The sequence below is a fragment of the Rana temporaria genome, chromosome 9, assembly GCF_905171775.1.
Source record: "Rana temporaria chromosome 9, aRanTem1.1, whole genome shotgun sequence".
Taxonomy (NCBI): Eukaryota; Metazoa; Chordata; class Amphibia; order Anura; family Ranidae; genus Rana; species Rana temporaria.
This window is the reverse complement of record NC_053497.1, coordinates 144,602,078-144,623,206: the sequence shown is the minus strand read 5'-3', so window position 1 is coordinate 144,623,206 and position 21,129 is coordinate 144,602,078. Positions and strand designations below refer to the sequence as shown.

General features: G+C 44.6%; 1 protein-coding gene across 5 annotated transcripts in view; it reads left to right on the top strand.

Moving 5' to 3' along the window:
* Positions 1 to 21,129, top strand: part of SPTAN1 (spectrin alpha, non-erythrocytic 1) — a 152,510-nt gene that overhangs the window by 123,197 nt on the left and 8,184 nt on the right. For all 5 annotated transcript variants that reach the window (XM_040324734.1, XM_040324735.1, XM_040324738.1 and 2 more), the window contains 14 exons: positions 3,417 to 3,554; positions 3,637 to 3,741; positions 3,846 to 4,054; positions 4,974 to 5,094; positions 5,204 to 5,325; positions 7,227 to 7,359; positions 7,454 to 7,552; positions 7,634 to 7,793; positions 8,358 to 8,434; positions 8,522 to 8,731; positions 8,846 to 9,142; positions 10,061 to 10,173; positions 10,399 to 10,416; positions 19,931 to 19,985. In XM_040324734.1, the coding sequence (XP_040180668.1) occupies positions 3,417 to 3,554; positions 3,637 to 3,741; positions 3,846 to 4,054; positions 4,974 to 5,094; positions 5,204 to 5,325; positions 7,227 to 7,359; positions 7,454 to 7,552; positions 7,634 to 7,793; positions 8,358 to 8,434; positions 8,522 to 8,731; positions 8,846 to 9,142; positions 10,061 to 10,173; positions 10,399 to 10,416; positions 19,931 to 19,985 (1,857 nt within the window). The remainder of the gene's footprint in view (positions 1 to 3,416; positions 3,555 to 3,636; positions 3,742 to 3,845; positions 4,055 to 4,973; positions 5,095 to 5,203; positions 5,326 to 7,226; positions 7,360 to 7,453; positions 7,553 to 7,633; positions 7,794 to 8,357; positions 8,435 to 8,521; positions 8,732 to 8,845; positions 9,143 to 10,060; positions 10,174 to 10,398; positions 10,417 to 19,930; positions 19,986 to 21,129) is intronic.

Genomic DNA, 21,129 nt, shown 5'->3' with positions numbered 1-21,129 from the left:
GCACTGTGATGTAAGGGAGAGTGGGGAACTCAACTTCTGATGGTGGGGTGGCTCTTGACATCTAATGTAAGGGGAGGGAATGCGCTGGACATCTAATCTTACAGATACAGCCGGCCCTTTTGAGGGCAATCATAATGCTGATGCGGCCCACAATGAAATTGAGTTTGACACCCCTGCTCTACACCTTGTGGAGGTGGGTTGAGTAAAAGTACATATTTATTAATTATAGAAAATTGTATAAAACATGTCAATGGCAGAAACCACATACAGTGAGGAAAATGAGTATTTGAACACCCTGCTATTTTGCAAGTTCTCCCACTTGGAAATCATGGAGGGGTCTGAAATTGTTATCGTAGGTGCATGTCCACTGTGAGAGACATAATCAAAAAAAAAAATTCCAGAAATCACAATTTATGATTTTTTAACTATTTATTTGTATGATACAGCTGCAAATAAGTATTTGAACACCTGAGAAAATCAATGTTAATATTTGGTACAGTAGCCTTTGTTTGCAATTACAGAGGTCAAACGTTTCTTGTAGTTTTTCACCAGGTTTGCACACACTGGAGGAGGGATTTTGGCCCACTTCTCCACACAGATCTTCTCTAGATCAGTCAGGTTTCTGGGCTGTCGCTGAGAAACACGGAGTTTGAGCTCCCTCCAAAGATTCTCTATTGGGTTTAGGTCTGGAGACTGGCTAGGCCACGCCAGAACCTTGATATGCTTCTTACAGAGCCACTCCTTGGTTATCCTGGCTGTGTGCTTCGGGTCATTGTCATGTTGGAAGACCCAGCCTCGACCCATCTTCAAAGCTCTAACTGAGGGAAGGAGGTTGTTGCCCAAAATCTCGCAATACATGGCCCCGGTCATCCTCTCCTTAATACAGTGCAGTCGCCCTGTCCCATGTGCAGAAAAACACCCCCAAAGCATGATGATACCACCCCCATGCTTCACAGTAGGGATAGTGTTCTTGGGATGGTACTCATCATTCTTCTTCCTCCAAACACGGTTAGTGGAATTATGACCAAAAAGTTCTATTTTGGTCTCATCTGACCACATGACTTTCTCCCATGACTCCTCTGGCTCATCCAAATGGTCATTGGCAAACTTAAAGCGGGGGTTCACCCTGTTAAAAAAAAAAAAAAAATGTTTTTTTTTATTAGACCATTACATTCGGCATCGTAGCGCGAGCTACGGTATGCCGGTCTTACATTTTTTATCCCCGTACTCACTGTGCTATGGCTCATTGAAGATTCCGGGGAATGGGCGTTCCTATGGTGAAAGAAGGTGATTGACGGCCGGCCCTGGCACGTCACGCTTCTCCGGAAATAGCCGAAATAGGCTTGGCTATTCACGGCGCCTGCGCATAGCCTGTGCGCAGGCGCCGTGAAGAACCGAGACCTACTCCGGCTGTCTTCGGGGAGCGTGACGTGCCAGAGCCGGCCGTCAATCATCCTCCCTCTCCATAGGCACGCCCATTCCCCGCGGGAGTCGGATTCTTCAATGAGCGATAGCACAGTGAGTACGGGGATTAAAAATTTAAGACCGGCATACCGTAGCTCGCGCTACGATGCCGAATGTAATGGTCTAATGATGTGAAGGAGGGTGAACCACCGCTTTAAGACGGGCCTTGACATGTGCTGGTTTAAGCAGGGGAACCTTCCGTGCCATGCATGATTTCAAACCATGACGTCTTAGTGTATTACCAACAGTAACCTTGGAAACGGTGGTCCCAGCTCTTTTCAGGTCATTGACCAGCTCCTCCCGTGTAGTCCTGAGCTGATTTCTCACCTTTCTTAGGATCATTGAGACCCCACGAGGTGAGATTTTGCATGGAGCCCCAGTCCGAGGGAGATTGACAGTCATGTTTAGCTTCTTCCATTTTCTAATGATTGCTCCAACAGTGGACCTTTTTTCACCAAGCTGCTTGGCAATTTCCCCGTAGCCCTTTCCAGCCTTGTGGAGGTGTACAATTTTGTCTCTAGTGTCTTTGGACAGCTCTTTGGTCTTGGCCATGTTAGTAGTTGGATTCTTACTGATTGTATGGGGTGGACAGGTGTCTTTATGCAGCTAATGACCTCAAACAGGTACATCTAATTTAGGATAATAAATGGAGTGGAGGTGGACATTTTAAAGGCAGACTAACAGGTCTTTGAGGGTCGGAATTCTAGCTAATAGACAGGTGTTCAAATACTTATTTGCAGCTGTATCATACAAATAAATAGTTAAAAAATCATAAATTGTGTTTTCTGGAATTTTTTTTTTTGATTATGTCTCTCACAGTGGACATGCACCTACGATGACAATTTCAGACCCCTCCATGATTTCCAAGTGGGAGAACTTGCAAAATAGCAGGGTGTTCAAATACTTATTTTCCTCACTGTAAAAGAAAAAACATTATAATATAATTTCATATATATTCACACACACCTATTATGTGCGCATTCAATACAGGCATCTAGGGTACATCAATGTATAGTAGCCAAGCGCCACATAGTGGTCTGAATTGATTGATAAATACATTTAGATGAGTTAATCTATGTACATATAGCGTATAAGCAACACTTGCAGATAAAAGCATTGAAAAACAGTAAGATCATGATTAGTTGGAGAGTGGTATTCAAAATTGATGGTTTAGTCAGGGCATATATCTACATCCCAAGTGCCCAGAATTGATGGTTTAATAAGGGCATGTATCTGCATCCCAAAATGCCTGACGTGTTTCGTGTAAATCACACTCATCAGAGGGGGGATGCTCAAAGATATCTACAAGGTATATTGGGATAAGGTTAATATGGTTGTAATTAAACATATCAGGGAAGGGACAGCTAAGCCCACCCTAAATACCTACAGAGAATCACTGCGATGAGGTATGGAACCAAGGCCAGGTGATCTGTCCTGGGAGCTGAGTAATAATGAAACCGCGTGCTTGCAGGGGGCGCATACAGAGAACCTCCCCAAGGCGCAGGACACAAGTTGCTGAGATATATATATTCTGAGACAGGGTGGTAGACCAATGGTGACTGCCAGAGGGAGTCTAAAAAATGCAATATCGTTGTGTCATATTGTATATTCACCCAGGAGACAAAAATGAACAAAGGTGAGTAACCATCAAGGGTGTAGATAAAAAATCTTGTAGTGGCTTGCTTTTGTCTCTTAACCGGAGATGGGGTATTGTGGTAAACGGTGGTGTCTTAAGTTTGTAGCAACAAACACTGCGTCAAGGGAGGCCCTGTACACATGCACCCTGACTCCTACCAGCGTCACGCCGGCACGGCATAAGAGGGGAGGAGCTCTGACGCAGACGGTGAACACCGTCCACAAGAGACGCTCGTATTCCACCGCTACGCCACCGCTGAAAGTTGAATTGTGCTTGAAGGAGCAACCTAAAGTTAAATTGTCTTATGTATTTTTAGGCTCGTTTGGCAGCACTGGCAGACCAGTGGCAGTTCCTGGTCCACAAATCCGCTGAGAAGAGCCAAAAGTTGAAAGAGGCCAATAAGCAGCAAAACTTCAACACTGGTATCAAGGACTTTGACTTCTGGCTGTCAGAGGTAAGAAAAAGTATTGATTTGGTCCAAAAAACAATGTTCATGGCCATATAATCTGCGAGTTTACACATGTCTTTCTCAACAGGTGGAGGCTTTGTTAGCCTCAGAGGATTATGGGAAGGACTTGGCATCTGTCAATAACCTGCTGAAGAAACACCAGCTGCTTGAAGCTGATATCTCTGCCCATGAGGTAAGCCCGGAATAAAATGGCTGCGAAATCAAGAAATTGGACTGATTCTGCATATCGCAGTATGGAATCGACAGAGGTTCAGCTGTTCCTTTCATTTTCTCTAGGACCGTCTGAAGGATTTGAACGGACAGGCTGACAGCCTGATGACCAGTAGCGCTTTTGATACTTCCCAAGTGAAGGACAAGCGAGATGCTATTAACGATCGTTTCCAGCGCATTAAAGGAATGGCGTCTGCTCGTCGCAGTAAGCTAAATGAGTCCCATCGCCTTCATCAGTTCTTCAGAGACCTGGACGACGAGGAATCTTGGATCAAGTATGTGTACAAAAAACATAACTAAGAGAAGGCACATTGGGGTATCTGAAACTTTCCTATTGCCTTTCCCTGGAGTTCTGAGTACTGGCTCCATGACAAGCTGACATCATTTATTCCCTTTGATGTTCGATAGATATTTTGAATATATACTGCTAGAAGCAAAACCTACATTTTGCAAAGCTGCGTTTAGAAAACATAAAAATACAAATGCTCAATAACCTAAACCTAATATTGTGCTGTGTGCGAATATTATTATTTTTTTTTAACGAATTAATCTCAATGAGGTTCTTCTCCTAGAGTGCAAATTGGGATCACCAAAAGTTGTGAACTTGTGATAAATGATAACCACGTCCATATAAATGAGTGTTTTTTTTTTTTGGTGGGGGGGGGGGGGGGGGGGTTTCATTCAACCCAGTAGGCTAAATAAAAAAAAAAAAGCTTGGCATGCAAACACATCTGATGTTAGAGCTGCGATCTCACCGCTGATTATTGTATTCTGACAGGGGGCAGCCCCCTTGCCAGAACCCGTTTATTAACGCTTGCAGCCATTGGCTGTTTGCGCTGATCGGATGCTGGTTTTCCAGCATGCTCGTTTGACAGAAGCAGGTCATGAGACGGGCTTCTGACGGACGAGGAGCTGTACACACGGGCCAAAAACAGGCTGGTTCCTGCCAGTCCCACGGTTTTTGGATAATTTTTGGCCCACTTGTACCCAGCTTCATGCAAGCCAAGGTAAAGAATACAAAAAGAGGCGCAGAGTCCTAACTATTCAAGGTGGTAAGAATATTTGTCAGGGTGGAGCGTGTTAAAGAACCAGCAACCATGTGGTGTTTATGTATTCTTCATGAAGTTCTTAGTGTTCAGAAAATGTATGGTACATAGCGGCTCTCCTTGATATACATGTGCTTATTGCTCTTAGGGAGAAGAAACTTTTGGTTGGCTCCGATGATTATGGCCGAGATCTGACTGGAGTGCAGAATCTGAGAAAGAAACATAAGAGACTGGAGGCAGAACTGGCTGCACACGAGCCAGCTATTCAGGTATGGAAGCTGACCATCTTTTTTTGGTTCATCCTGTTGCCTTTTTTCTTTTCCTTCTTTCTGTATCTCCTTTCTCTTGTTGGTAGCTGAGCTTTGTTGTGTTCTATAGGGTGTGCTGGAAACTGGTAAGAAACTGGCTGATGACAACACTATCGGACAGGAAGAAATTCAGCAGCGACTGGCTCAGTTTGTGGAACACTGGAAGGAACTGAAGCAGCAAGCCTCAGCCAGGTAAGAAACTGTGGGCTAGATTCACAAAGACTTACGACGGTGTATCAGTAGATACGCCGACGTAAGTCCGAATGCGGCGCCGTCGTATCTATAAGCGTATTCTCAATCTGAGATACGCTTATCTGTTAAGATATAACCGGCGTAAGTCTCCTATGCCGTCGTATCTTAGCTGCATATTTACGCTGGCCGCTAGGGGCGTGTACGCCGATTTACGCATAGAATATGTAAATGACCCAGATACGCTGATTCACGAACGTACTTGCGCCCGCTACGCCGTTTACGTAAGGCTTACGTCCGGCGTAACGTTACTCCTGCTATATGAGGCGCAGCCAATGTTGAGGTATGGACGTCGAAACAGCCGTCGAATTTTACGTCGTTTACGTGATTGGGGCTGTGTGTAGGTTACGTTCACGTCAAAAGCATTGAGCCGACGTATCTTAGGGAGTATATGCAACGTCACTCTGAGCATGCGCCGTTCGTTCGTAAAAACATTTACACGGAGTCACGGCTAATTTGTATACAACACGCCCACTACCTTCCACATTTAAATTAGGCGGGCTTACGCCTGCCTATTTCCACTACGCCGGCGCAACGTACGGCGCCAGATCTTTGAGAATACGGCTCTGGGCACCCTATTTTACGTCGGTGTAGCACATATGAGATGCGCTACGCCGGCCAAAAGGTACGCCGCTGTACCTGAATCTAGCCCTGTATATTTTGCTGCCACCCAAAAATAATACATTTTGCAGATCCTTTTCTAGGAACCTAAAAAACGAACATGGGCTTTCTCTTCCTTTTCTGTCACCTCCATCGTCCCTCAGTTTAGTAATCTGCTTTGTTTAACTAAATGGGTTATAATACCCATGAATTTCTGTTTTCATATCTGGAAAAGGCCAGTTTATTTAAAGTTGATTTGGTTTAAAAGAGGAAGTAAACCCAGATATATATATATATATATATATATATATATATATATATATATATATATATATATATATATATATATATATATATATATATATATATATATATATATATAAAAAAACCTGCAAGACAAAGCATAGCATACTGGCTCATTATGTAATCACCTCAGATCAAAGCCCCCGCAGTCATCCTCTTCCAATGATCGGGCAGCCAACATCTTGCCAGGGGGTTACTTCCGGGTATCGCGGCTGCGTCGCTCTGATTGGGCATGCGCGTGGGAGCCGCCAGTGACGGCACGGCCTTAATCAGGAAATAGCATGCTACAGAGCGCCTGCGACGATGTAGACAGCGGCGCCCGTGATTTTAGTAAATATTTTCTAATCCATGGAGGTTTAGGAGATATTTCAAGCACCTACAGGTAAGCCTTAATCTAGGCTTACCCAAAAGTGGTTGTAAAGGGTTTACAACCAGTTTTCAGCAGCTAATGTAGGACTTGACATGACAACTGTAACCAGGCTCATAGGCAACAGTGGGAGTATGGAAGTCCTGTCATAATCTGCTCTTCTCACTGGCCGATCTTTCCTCCATCCCACAGCAGCCCTATATCTCTACATATGCTTATAGGTGCTTAGACTGTTTGCTGTGCCTTTCGTGCTATAGTGTCTGTCTTTGCAATTGACTGTAATTCTCAATTGTGGAGGCTATTGGCATGATGGGGTGGTAATCCAAATTCTAATTCCTAATCTGTTTTAGATAGGGCATTGGGTTTGGTACCCCCATTCTTTGAACATATAAATACTGTATGGAAGTTTGTTTGATACCCTTAAATTGGCATTCTCATACAGTAGGGCTTTTGTTTTATTAAGAGGCAAGGTGACTCATCTAATGCATTAAAGATATAGAGGTGTTCACATCAGCAAGTCATAGCCCAGATATTTAAAATGTCTACAGAAATCTTTTTTTGGATGTTTATGCAGGGGTCAGAGGCTGGAGGAATCTCTAGAGTACCAACAGTTTGTTGCCAATGTTGAGGAAGAGGAAGCTTGGATCAACGAGAAGATGACTCTGGTTGCCAGTGAGGACTATGGTGACACCCTGGCTGCCATCCAGGTGAGGAAATTGGAGATTGTAGGTTAAATAGTGGAATGTTGGCTCAGTCAAGACTGAATGTAAAAGGCAACCTTGGTGTTTCTTCTGTGTTTAGGGATTGCTCAAGAAACACGAGGCATTTGAAACGGACTTCACTGTACACAAGGAAAGGGTTCATGATGTATGTTCCAATGGAGAAGATCTTATCCGAAAGGTAAGATTTTAGCAGTCCATAAAAATACCATTGGTACCATCACCCAAAAAGCTACATTAAATGTTTAAATCTTCTTTCCAGAATAATCATCATGTAGACAATATCAGTGCCAAAATGCAAGGCCTTAGAGGCAAGGTGGCAGAGCTTGAGAAGGCAGCCGCTCAGCGCAAAGCCAAGCTTGATGAAAACTCTGCCTTCCTACAGTTCAATTGGAAGGCAGACGTGGTGGAATCCTGGATAGGTGAGGCTCCTTAAATGTAATCTTGATCAACTGCTGAAAATCTATTCTAAAGTCAGCCACTCTGCTTATATATTCTTACTTGTTGGGTTGGTGATATAATTATGACCATCGGTTATGCTTGCCAGATTTGTTTTTGGGCTTAAATCCTTTCTATCCCAATATGTTTAGGGACTATTCACAATTCTCCATTTTCATGCAGTGAAACTCGCTGATGAAAATGTATTACAGGAAGAAATTCTGTACTTTCCAATGGGGCTGATCCACACCTATACACTGCAGTTTAGTGAGAAAAGAAAACTCCATGATCCCACTCACACCTAATGCACAATGGGAATCCTGCCTCAGACTTTGTCCCTTACCTTTTGGTATTGCAAACATGAAAGGTGTTCATCAAATGATTTTTTTTAATAATTGTGACCTCTACAACATGTCAGGTAGTTCATGTTTGGCAACTGCTGCATTGGTCATATGTTCCCTCTAAGTGGAACTCCATCCAGAACTTTATAAGATACGTGTTGGTCAGCTTTTGATTTGGTTTTAATGGTTTGCATATTTGGCCTTTAGGTGAGAAGGAAAACAGCCTGAAGACAGATGACTATGGCAGAGATCTGTCTTCTGTGCAGACACTTCTTACTAAGCAGGTGAGTGGACTCTAGGTGAATACCGTGCCGTTGATTGTCGCACTGTGCCAGCTGTGTGACAATGTGTGTTTTATTTCTTACTTTCAGGAAACTTTTGATGCTGGACTCCAAGCATTCCAACAGGAAGGCATCACCAACATCACTGCACTAAAAGACCAATTACTTGCAGCTAAGCATGTGCAGTCCAGGGCTATAGAGACCCGCCATGCCTCCCTTATGAAACGATGGAACCAACTGCTGGATAATTCCGCTGCTCGTAAGAAGAAGCTTCTGGAGGCACAAGAGCACTACAGGAAGGTAGGTTGCCTCTGCGATGATATTGGCACTTTCAAACTATTTGTTAAAGTTTAGGTAATCTCTAGAAATCTGTGTACTGCCATAATACAATTAAACTTTTTTTTTTCATTTTAGGTTGAAGACTTATTCTTGACATTTGCCAAGAAAGCATCTGCCTTCAACAGCTGGTTTGAGAATGCAGAAGAGGACTTAACGGATCCAGTCCGCTGTAATTCCCTTGAGGAGATCAAAGCTCTGCGTGAAGCACATGATGCATTCCGAAACTCCCTCAGCTCCGCGCAGACTGACTTCAACCAGCTGGCTGAATTAGACCGGCAGATCAAGGGTTACCGGGTGGCTTCCAATCCATACACCTGGTTCACCATGGAAGCTTTGGAAGAGACTTGGCGCAACCTGCAGAAAATCATAAAGGTAACTGTTAGAGCTGCACAATTCTGGGAAAAATGAGAATCGCGATTCATTTACATAGAATGAAGATCATGATTCTCTCACGATTCTCCAAAAAAAATTATTTAAAGTTATTTTGACACAAAACGGAGCTTATGTGCTTAAATACAGTATATGTAAATCTGACGGACTGTTTACATGTTAAATTTTAAAAGCCGCAGCAAACCTGCTGACCTTACATGCTTGCTAATGTGAAAGAACACCTCTGATTTTCACATTTAACTAAATGTGAAAATCAGAGGTGTTCTGTCACATTAGCAAGCATGTGAGGTTTGCTGCTGCTTTTAAAATTTAACATGTAAATAGTCTGTCATATACTGTATTTAAGCACATAAGCTCCGTTTTGTGTTGAAAATAACTGTGAAATTTAAAACTCTGGTGGGTGTAACAAAATGTCCGCTTGCCCTCTTCTCACTAACATTACTGTGCAGGAGTGTAGGGTAGAGCAAGATGGCAGCGACAAAACGTCACGAGACAGCCGCCGGGTGTACCAAGATGGCCGCCGCTCCGGAGCTAGGCCGAAGCCGGGGACTTTCCTATGGCCGCACCCGAAAATCACGGGTCATCCGGCCTGGAGATGGCGGGGGGGGGGTTTGAATCGAGATTGCGATCAATTCGCGATTAATCATGCAGCTATAGTAACTGTACAAAGGCTGTCAGTTGGTAGAATCTTAAAGGTAAACGTCATCCAATAAAAATGTATTAGTGAAGTGCCTGAAGTATAGTTACAAAGGGGACGCTTTGATGGGGCCTGGAATGCTTTGTGCACCTCTGCTTCCTTTTTTTTTTTTTTTTTTTTTTTAATAGCATAGAGGCAAGTAGATGGAAATGTTGGGCTTATAGCATAGGGCTTTAATATTTATTCTATTTTTTGCCCAATAGGAACGTGAACTGGAACTTCAGAAGGAACAGCGAAGGCAGGAGGAGAACGATAAGCTGCGCCAGGAGTTTGCCCAGCATGCTAATGCATTCCATCAGTGGATCCAGGAGACAAGGTTACTAATCTTTTTCCTCCAACATGGCCTTTGTGCCTTTTTCACTGCATTTTGTGTGCTTGCGCTCATTTCCAGCTGTTTTTTATCCTGTTTATTATCTGTGATCTGTTGTTTGTAATGAATTGTATATCTGTGATGCTTCAACAATATTTTTGTTCACTTTTATATGTTCTTTTTTTCCCCCCCGTCTCTGTGCCGCTACCTTCAATTTGCCTCTGTCCATAGGACCTACCTTCTGGATGGGTTAGTATTCTAAGATTGCGTGATGCAGTAGATGTGTACAGCTTATTTATTGACTGTAGTTGTTTAAGTTTTGTTTGCTTGAAGAATGGACTGTTGCAGTAAACCGTTCAATTGGACCAGGAAAGCCAAACACTTAATTACATTGCCTAGGATGGCAATGGACTGGTCCAGTATTCTGTGAGATGTAAATTACATTGTACTGGTTCCAAGCAATAGTCATTCAGCAGCTGCTGCCAAGTTAAAACAGAGCAGCTCATTTAATCTCATGTAGAATTACAAGTGCTAGTTTGCACCATCAAGAATAGGCTAGTTGCAGCCTACTGTACATATTGCCTTATGTCAGACCATACAACGGCCTGTACTCATGGCTTTTTCTGCAGCACAATAAAGATCCTACAGAGACAACTCTCTTGTGGACATAGGTGTCAACATTGACTAAGGGCTGCTTTAAACAGTTGAACAATTTTGAAGACTAAGGAGAATTGCTTGTTCATTGAGCAAATCTTCGTCCATTATGGAAAGTACTATTTTTCTTTAGGGAGGTCACCCCTAGTTATTGCAAGCACTTGCATATACGTTAGACTACAATTGGCCAACGTTGAATTTTTCTTCTGCCAAAATGCACCGTGTGTGACATCTATCATGCATTCACTGATCAGAATAGTGTTAAAAAACCTGAAAAACCATGAAAAAGACAAGAAGGGATGCATTGGTGCTTCTAGTAACACAGGATTTCATACCACCCTGAGCGCTCCAAGAGAAGCTCACAAGTGTGGGTGCTTTAACTTCAGCCTCATAGTAGCCATATATATTTAAATACTGCACAATGATTTTTGCATTCTTGTCTTGCAATGTTCATGCCTTATTTGTTTTGGGGGGTCTGGCTGTTTCTAGATCTCCGGCTAGCTAATTCCTCTTTCAATCTCTATATGGCTCTTACATGGGTGGATAAGTTGCTGTGCAAGGTGGATGATGTGGCTTTCTGTTTTCCTGATCCTTGTGTTGGGAGTGTGGAAAATTCACAACTGGGTCTCTCTTCTCTAGCATAGCCTATCGCAGAGTCATACGTGTGTATCAGTATGAAGTTGGGGATGATCTATCTGGAAGGTTTTTCTTCTTTATTCCTTTTTCCACTGGTTTTCTGTGGCACTATGTGATGCTTTCTCAGTACTAACACACTGCTGTAATATCGAGCCAAGGACACCCATCATTGAGTGTTCACCTCATAGCCTTCCCCTCTGGTGTCTGCTAGGTTTCATCTTTAAGTCAAATATTCCCCTGAAAATCTGAAAAAGTTTGATTATTACAGTGGGATTCCAACCAACCTTTTTATTTTTAGCATTGAATAGGGTAGGAGAGTTAGAAAACATTTGTCTATTTTATTTATTGCTTCATGGGGCCATGTTGTGGAAATTCCTGTTCTTTTGTAACAGGGACAGGATTTAAATAGAAACCGTCCCCGATGGGAGAAGACATGATCATCGATGGCAGCTGTTGCTCGATCAATTTGGTACATTCAGCCTGCCCATTAATCTTTTGAATCTCAGCCGGTTCCTGCTTAACCGGCCGAGATTCAAACCGTGTATGGCTGGCCTAGGGATAATGTGTACAGGAAAGCTACAGCCACACAAGTAGACAATCTAACCACTGGTCCTGAGTCACCCAGTGGAGTATTTTAACGTATATCCCCTTAAGGGGTCATGCCTCCCAAAATTTGTATTTCGGTGAAGTGTGGTCACCTGTTTTTCCCTATCCGTCTTTCAGGACAGCCACAACTTGAGAGATAGGCTCCTCCTCTTCCTTAGGAAACACTGCCCAGCCTTTAAAATCTCTCCTCCCCCTGCTAGACCTCAGTTCTTAGTGTTTCCTCCGGTGGGGAGACACTGCTAAGGAACCAGGCAGAGCAGTCAGGGGACTGTGGCCATCATTATCTTTTCCTGTGGAGGAAGCAAGGGCTTCCTAAAGGAGATTGAGCGACTTACCGCCAAAGAACGCACCCCAACCAGGTCGAGCGCGACAGACGGTTCTGTGGGGGGGTCCCTATCGTGTCCACAGGACCGCGGCGGGGGAATTCAGCTCCGGGCGGCCGCATATTATTTTTTTCCTTTTGAAAAATGCGGGCCGAGTGGACGGGCGACGTCATTTCCGGTGCGCCTTGGAAAGGATTCCCTATGACCCGCGACTTCCGGTTCCGGGTCGCGGCGCTGATAGGAGACCCACGCGTCCTGCTGGAGGTGTCGGATACTCGTTGGGACGAGTTAGACACAGCACAACCACCCCGCTATGTCGGTAACCTCTCCGGAACGGGACCCGACTAGGGACGCTACCTCCAGCCAGTCCAAGGTAAGGGTTCCTGGGGAGGGTTCCCAAAAACTTTTAGACTATGTCTTTTTTCCCTTCCTCTATTTTTTCCCTTGGTGGTTGGGGGAGAGGAGGGAAAGACAGCAGGGCACCTAGCAGTAGTGTCTGTCTAGTGCTTCCCAGAGGGTTGTAACCATGTTGTTATTTAAAAAAAAAAAAAAAAAAAAAACTTTTTTTATAAAATGTTGTTTGCAGATCTCTGCTCTTTTAATGTGGGTCCCTATGTCTTCTGAAAAAATAGAAGAGCCTAGAAAAGAGCCAAGAAAAAACAGGAAAGACACATAGTTCTAGGAAAAAGTGTGCTTCCTGTAGGGATTCCCTTCCTGATTCTTGGGCAAAGGTTTTATGCAGAGATTGCATAAACTCTCTAGTTAAGGAAAGGGATGCAGAACAGGAGGATAGTCTAGCTGCTTCAGTTAAGGAACTAGCCTCTACCTTTTCCTCTTTCAAGACTTTGTTTGAAAGGGTGCAACCCTCCCTGGTACCCACACAGGTTACAGCCCACCCTGATGTTCAGGGTTCTGCACCTGCCTCTCCTGATCCTTCAGCGGAAGCAGTTGATTTTGCAGGCCCTTCTCAGGGGCAGCACTCCCTAATGGAGAACGTTGCTTTCGACTCACAGGCAGAGTCAGGTGAAGAAGACCAGGACAGTGAGTCCAAGAAGTCTTCCAGATACAAGCTATCTCTTGATGAGGTTGAGGAACTACTAGGGGCCATTTACACGACCCTAGGCATTCACACGGATGTTAAACCTCTTAGTCTCCATGACCAGATGTATAAAGGTCTAGGGGAACACAAGGGTAGGGTTTTCCCAGTGCACGATCTTCTGGTTGATACTGTTAAGAAGGAGTGGCAGGACCCTGAAAGAAAGCCTTTCTTTTCTCAATCCCTTAAGAGAAGGTTTCCCTTTGCGGAAGATTCCACGTCTGTTTGGAATAAAAACCCTAAATTAGATGCGGCCTTTTCACAAGTCTCTAAAAAGACTGATTTAGCATTTGAGGATATGGGCAACCTGACGGATGCTATGGATAAGAGAATGGACTCGTTGTTGAAAAAAGCATGGGAGTCCATAATGGGCAATTTAAAACCAGAATTAGCAGTTACAGTAGTGGCCCGTAATTTAGAACACTGGCTCTCAAAGATCCAGGAACATATTGAGGCAGATACGGACAAGGACACTATTTTGGCTTCCTTCCCCACAATTTTAAAAGGGGTAGCCTACATTGCGGATGCCTCAGCAGAATCCGTCCGCATGTCAGCCAGGTCAGCAGCCCTGGCTAATTCTGCCAGAAGAGCTCTCTGGCTCAAGACTTGGTCAGGAGACATTGCATCCAAGTCTAAGTTATGTGGGATTCCCTTTACAGGAGATCTCCTATTTGGTCCTGACCTGGAGTCAGTCTTAGACCGCACGGCGGATAAGAAAAAATCTTTTCCGTTTAAACGTAAAACTCCACAAAAAGGAAGAGGGTTTCGTCCCCAAAGACAAACAGGGGTCCCGAAGCCAGAGACTCAAAAAAGGATCTGGACACCTAGGGGTAGGGGAAGAGGAGCGATTTTTCGCCCACCTGACCAGCCCCCCAAAAAAACAATGACTCCCAGATCAGAGTGGGGGGAAGGTTGGGGGCCTTCCTCCCACAATGGGAGTCTTTTTCCCCAAACAGGTACGTATTGGCGATAGTGAGAAAGGGGTATTCCCTAGAGTTCTCATGCCTTCCGCCACAGAGGTACCTGGTCACTCAGCTTCCCAAAGCCAAGGAAAAAGCAGAAGCTCTAGTGGGGGCCTTGAGGGATCTGGAGGTCCAAAATGTTGTTTGCAGAGTCCCAAAAAGAGAGGAGAAAAGAGGGTTTTACTCCCACGTTTTCGTGGTAAAGAAACCCTCTGGCAAGTACAGGTTAATCTTAAACCTGAAACCACTGAACAAGTCAGTAACATACAAAAGATTCCGTATGGAGTCAATATTCACGGTAAGGGCCCTCCTACCACAGAATTGCTTTATGGTCTCCCTGGACCTCAGGGACGCGTACCTGCACATACCTATTGCAGAGGGGTCTCAGGAGTTTCTACGGCTAGCGATAGACTTGGGAACTTCGGTGGTGCACCTACAGTTCCAGGCTTTGCCATTCGGTCTATCCTCCTCACCCCGCGTGTTCACAAAAGTCCTGGCGGAACCAATAGCTTTTCTGCGTCTTCAGGGAGTGGGTATAATAGCATACCTGGACGACCTGCTTCTTTTTGCAGCCTCTCCGGAACAAGTCTCCAGGGACCTGGAACTAACCAAAAGGACCCTTATGGGCCTAGGTTGGCTGTTAAACCTGGAAAAATCCAGTCTAATACCATCACAGCGCATTCCTTATTTAGGGTACACCCTGGACTCCACCCTCCTAAGGGTCTTCCTTCCATTAGAGAAGGCTCTAAAGTTAGAAAGGTCAGTATCTGCCCTCCAGGGCAGCCATCAGGTCTCAATCAGATTCCTGATGTCAACACTAGGACTGTTAACTTCCACTTTACCGGCAGTCCAGTGGGCAGGGATTCACTTTCGGGCCCTGCAGGCCTTTGTACTCAGAATCTGGGACCACAGCTCAGAACACCTAGACGTCCTGGTACAGGTCCCAAGTCAGGTAAAGAGATCCCTCTGGTGGTGGAGAAGGTTAACCAATCTGTCACAGGGTCGTCTATGGCATATCCGATCTCCATTGATTGTCACCACAGACGCCAGCGGCAGAGGTTGGGGAGCTCACCTAGGGGTACTTCCAGCACAGGGTGTTTGGGAAGTGGCAGAGCTGAAACATTCCTCCAATTGGAAGGAGCTGAGGGCGATCGGTTTAGCGCTCATCTTCTTCCAGGAGAGACTTCGAGGACACCACGTCCAGGTGAGGTCAGACAATGCGTCGGCCGTGGCCTATGTAAACAAGCAGGGTGGCACCAGATGTGTAGCCCTGTCGGCCATAACAACAAGAATTTTTCGCTGGGCCGAAACAAACACCCTGTCCTTATCAGCAGTTTTTCTAAGGGGGATAGAAAACAGTACAGCGGATTTCCTCAGTCGAAGTCAACTGAGGGAAGACGAGTGGTCCCTCAATCAGGAGGTCTTCCATCTTTTGACCAAGAGATGGGGATCCCCGGAGATAGATCTCTTCGCATCCAGGGAGAACGCAAAAACACATTGGTTTTTCTCTCGGGGCAAGGGAGAGGGAGCAAGAGGGATAGATGCCCTATCCCAGAGCTGGCGATTCGAGATTTGTTACGCCTTCCCACCCCCAGCTCTTCTACCACTGGTCCTGAGAAAATTTCAGCTGGAGAACACCTCACTTATCCTGGTGGCACCCCACTGGCCCAAGAGGGCTTGGTTTTCGGTTCTCAAGCAACTGACCACAGAACCCCCCCTTTTTCTCCCTCTTCGAGAGGATCTCCTCTCGCAGGGTCCAGTTCTGTGCCCTCAGGTACACAGGTGGAACCTGGCGGCGTGGTTACTGAGGAGTCCTTGCTGAGGTCAAGAGGTTTTTCGGACAAACTGACTGCCACCCTTCTCAACAGTAGGAAGAAGGAGACACGTTCTATTTATAAAAAAATCTGGATTCGTTTTAATACTTGGTGCCAGGAATTTTCCTTTCCAGCACAAAGCCACAAGTCCGTTCTGGAATTTCTCCAGTGCGGAGCGGATAAAGGCTTGTCAGTGAGTACCCTTAAAGGCCAGGTCTCAGCACTCAGTGTGTTTCTAGAGAGCCCTCTAGCATCCAATCCCTGGGTCATCAGGTTCTTTAAGGCCTTGTCCAGACAGAAACCTTCCCAGGGACCTTCCTTCCCCAAGTGGGATCTATCACTAGTTTTACAGGGGTACCCTTTGAACCCTTAGACAAGTGTTCCTTAAAGGATCTAACATTTAAAACAGTCTTTTTAGTTGCAGTGACTACTGCCAGGAGGGTCAGTGAATTGGAAGCCCTGTCCATTCGTCCTCCTTTTTGTGTAATTTTCCCGGATCGAGTTGTTTTTAAAACCGATCCGGCCTTCCTTCCGAAAGTGGCTTCCAAGTTCCATAGAAGCCAGGAGGTTGTGTTACCCTCATTTTGTTCCAATCCCTCTGGTGAAAGGGAATTTAAGTTTAGTACACTAGATGTTAGGAGATGTATCCTACAGTACTTGGAGCTGACTCGAGCCTTTAGGAAGTCAGACTCTCTGTTCGTTTTATTTTCTGGGACCAGAAAGGGACAGAAAGCGTCTCGGCGCACTATTGCTAGGTGGCTCAGACTAGTTATTGGGCAGGCTTACTCCTTGACTGATAGGGAAGTCCCTACAGGAATTAAGGCACACTCTACTCGGGCGGTGGCTACTTCTCAGGCTGAAAGGGCTGGAGCGACGCCGGATCAAATATGCAGAGCCGCAACTTGGTCCAGTTATGCCACTTTCATCAAACATTACAGAGTAGACCTGGTGTCAGCAGGTGAACAAGCCTTTGGGAGAAAGGTCTTGCAAGCCGTGGTCCCACCCTAAATTGTAAGTACTCGATTATCCTCTCAAGTTGTGGCTGTCCTGAAAGACGGATAGGGAAAAATGGAGTTACACTTACCGGTAACGTCCTTTCCAGTAGTCTTTCAGGACAGCCCTAGTTACCCTCCCGAAAAGTAAGAAGAAAGGGTTTCTAATCCAGGAACATAGTATGATATTGATGTGTTAACTATGGATTACTAACATGTTCTTGTGTCTCCCCAGCGGACCGGAGTGCTCGTATAAAAACTGAGGTCTAGCAGGGGGAGGAGAGATTTTAAAGGCTGGGCAGTGTTTCCTAAGGAAGAGGAGGAGCCTATCTCTCAAGTTGTGGCTGTCCTGAAAGACTACTGGAAAGGACGTTACCGGTAAGTGTAACTCCATTTTTTTCATTACCAGCTCAGCTTAGATTTTTGGGTGTTCTGACCACTTCATATCAAGTACAATAAAAAATCCTACAGTGAGGGTTCTTCGCATCTTGGCAGGCATTGGCTGAAATTTACATACCCTGGCAGAAATTGAGAATTTTTGGCATTTATATTGAAAATATGACAAATAAAAGACAGTTTTTTTGGCATGATTAAAGGATAATGATAACATGAAGCCATTTATTATCGCATCGGGGCCAAATGATATAGTGGGCGCTCGCTGTATCACGGGAGCGCGCCCGCAATAAGTGACCACTATGCAAGCTCTCGCATGACTGTGGTGACTAATTAATTGCGGGGAGGACCAGAGACAGCCGCCGAGGGACCCCAGAAGACATGGATCGGGGGCACTCTGTGCAAAACGAACTGCACAGTGGAGGTAAGTATAACATGTTGTTTTTACAAAAAAAAAAAAATCCTTTAGTGACCCCTTAAGGAGCACAATTCAATGATACTTGAACAAAAAGCTGCATGGTTAAGCTGCCAGAAGGAAACCTTTACTGCGCCAATGCCACAAAAAAAGCCCAATGAGGCATGTTAAGGTGGTGTTGGGCATATTGTAACCAGGCTTTTTTGTGGAACTTGTACAGTAAAGGCTTTATTCTGGCAACTTGACCATGCAGCTCTTTTTTGTTCAAGTATCATCGTATTGTGCTCCTTAAAAACAACCAAACCATCTTTTTCCAGAGCAGCCTGTATTTCTCCTGAGGTTACCTGTGGGGTTTTTCTTTGTATCCCGAACAATTCCTGTGGCATTTGTGTCTGAAATCTTTCTTAATCAACCCGACCTTAGCTTGGTATTAGGAGATCTCCAAATTTTCCACTTATTAAATGATTAAACAGTACTGACTGGCATATTCAAGGCTTTGGGTATCATTTTTATATCCTTTTCCATCTTTATAAAGTTCCATTACTTTGTTAGGCAGGTCTTTTGACTGTTCTTTTCCACCTCCTCGTGGCTCAGTGTCTAGCCTGCTTAGGGCATTTAAGTGAGAGCTAACAAACCCATTGACTATTTATACACAGACACTAATTGCCATTTAAAAAGCCACAAATGTGGGAAATTAACCTTTTAATTGCCATTTCAACCTCGTACCAAGGCCAAACATTCCAGGGTATGTAAACTTTCGATCAGGGCAATTTTGGGTGATTTTGGTTTATCATTTATGATTTTAAAAGGAGTAAAAAAAACTGTTTAATGGCTTCATGTGATCATGATCCTTGAATAAAAGGCAGTTTTTTGACATGATCAGTCATATTTTCAATATATGCCAAAATTTCACAATTTCTGACAGGGTATGCAAACTTTTGAGCGCAACTGTATGGGCAGGCTGATTGTACCCAAGGCCATTGATGGACATCAGATTTTTCATACAATTATTGGCAGCGGCTATAGCCGCCAGCAATAACCACTGTGTTCTCCTGGCAGGAATGGCTCCCTGGGGCCCTTTCCAGACGGGAGAACACAATAACTCTGCAGGAGGGATTCCCCCATTGGGTGAAAGAAAATCTCTCCATCTTTTGCCGTATCATTTTTTTTAGTGTTGGGGTTTTGTTAACTGTTTAAAATATGGTTGGTCTCAAATATACCAATAAGCTCCCTCTGAAGAAGATATTGAGAAACGATCTAATGCAGAAACCTTCCATCCAACAGCAAAATCTCATAACTACAGCAGGGCAGATCTTGCTGTCAGAGTCCTTGAGAATTCCCACTCTTACCAATCTATAACAGAAATATCATTTGTGGGTAGACTTTTAATAGATCGAATTCTTTCACTTGTAGCTTAATGTGCACTTTTACCACAGCACAGAATGGTGTGTGAGCTCCTAACCTCCACGTGTTTCACTGTATGATCATTTAGGCACAAGGAAGTGACTTGGTGTGGTTGGCTGGAGTGATAAAGTTGAGTGGCTGTGGATTGGGAGTGTCCAGTGCTTCTCTTGATACCCCATCCTTCCGTGCTGGGTGCGTTTTTAGTAGTGCACTAACCCCATGGTGTGGCTCTTAGAGAGAGGCTTCCTGTAGGCACTTTTCTGCTGCAACACTGGGCGGGCTGGGCATGGGGCTATTCTTCTGGAGTCTGTCCTGGACTTGAAGTTAATGTGAAGCACAAGATCACACACATTTGTACAAAAATCAGCGTGGTGTATAATTTGAACATGCAGTTAAAGCAGCCCTGCTCTGCTAACTTCAAGATACAGATGTAAAAGTCTTCTGTTACTGACTGTTGTTTCTATACAGGTCTTGCATGGTTGAAGAATCTGGAACATTGGAGTCTCAATTGGAAGCAACTAAGGTGCGTACCATACTAATCAAGGATTGTGAGAATAAGACATTTATCTCATATCGCGTAAGAAGATGCAGTGCAGAAAAGCACATCTGTGTGATTAGCAGAGATAAATTAACTTGCTCCATGCATGCAGATATTAAGAGGATCCAAATGTTTGCATTGCGTGTTCCATTGCTTCATTGAACCGTCAGATAATGGTGACCACAGCATCTTGGCAGGCGTTGATCCTGCAGCTCCCAAGAGCATCCCACTTGAGAGAATGATGACCGTCTACCTAGAGTTAATAAGTCTATATGTTAAGATGTGTAGCTGGTTGTAGTGGAAATTACCCATGTAGTGGTCAGGGGTAGATATGGATGAGCTCCGGCGTGTTCGCACAGTCCACTTGCAGAGCCCGCCAGGAAGTCTGCACGGCGCTCCGCTAATCACAGGCAGGGAGACATTTTCCCGATGCTCTGCTTTTCTTCTCTTTGCCACTCGGCACACGCTTTAATATATTTTTTGGTGATTCCATATGGATATGGAAAATGCTTTTTATGTACTTGGGTGCTCTATGTGCATTCTGAGCCAATGTCAACAGGTTTACTTTGTCCGAATAAAACATATTTTAATACCTATACTGTGGTTTGGCCTTTAAAGTCCCATCTGGGGGGTATCTTTTTCCTAGACATTTTCCCGATGCTCGGCTGCAGAGATCGGGAAATGTCTCCCTGCCTGTGGGTAGCGCAGCACTGTGCAGACTTCCTGATGGGCTCTGCACGTGGACAGTGTGAACACGCCGGAGCTCATCCCTAGAGGTAGACTTTCAACAATTGAAAATGTTCATTAGACTGTACCTAGACATTATACTTGCGTCAGTGTACCTGAAATTATTGACAGGCTGCGGGCGTTAATTGTTTAAAAGTCACGGTCTCCTCTTGGTCCCTTCCGTGATAGGCGTTTCTCAGCAGATACAGTTCTGCCTATCACGGACGTTCTCTCATCCTCAGACTGTTTCCCAGCAGACACTGTTTTCAGTGTTCCGCCAATCACAGGTGTCCGAGGACGTTTGTAATTCTCTCGCTCTCTCTCTCCTTGCAGAAAGAGAGGGAGAGGGGTGTGTGTGTGTGTGTGTAAAAAAAATGAAAATCTACGTTAGTGTTTGGGCAAA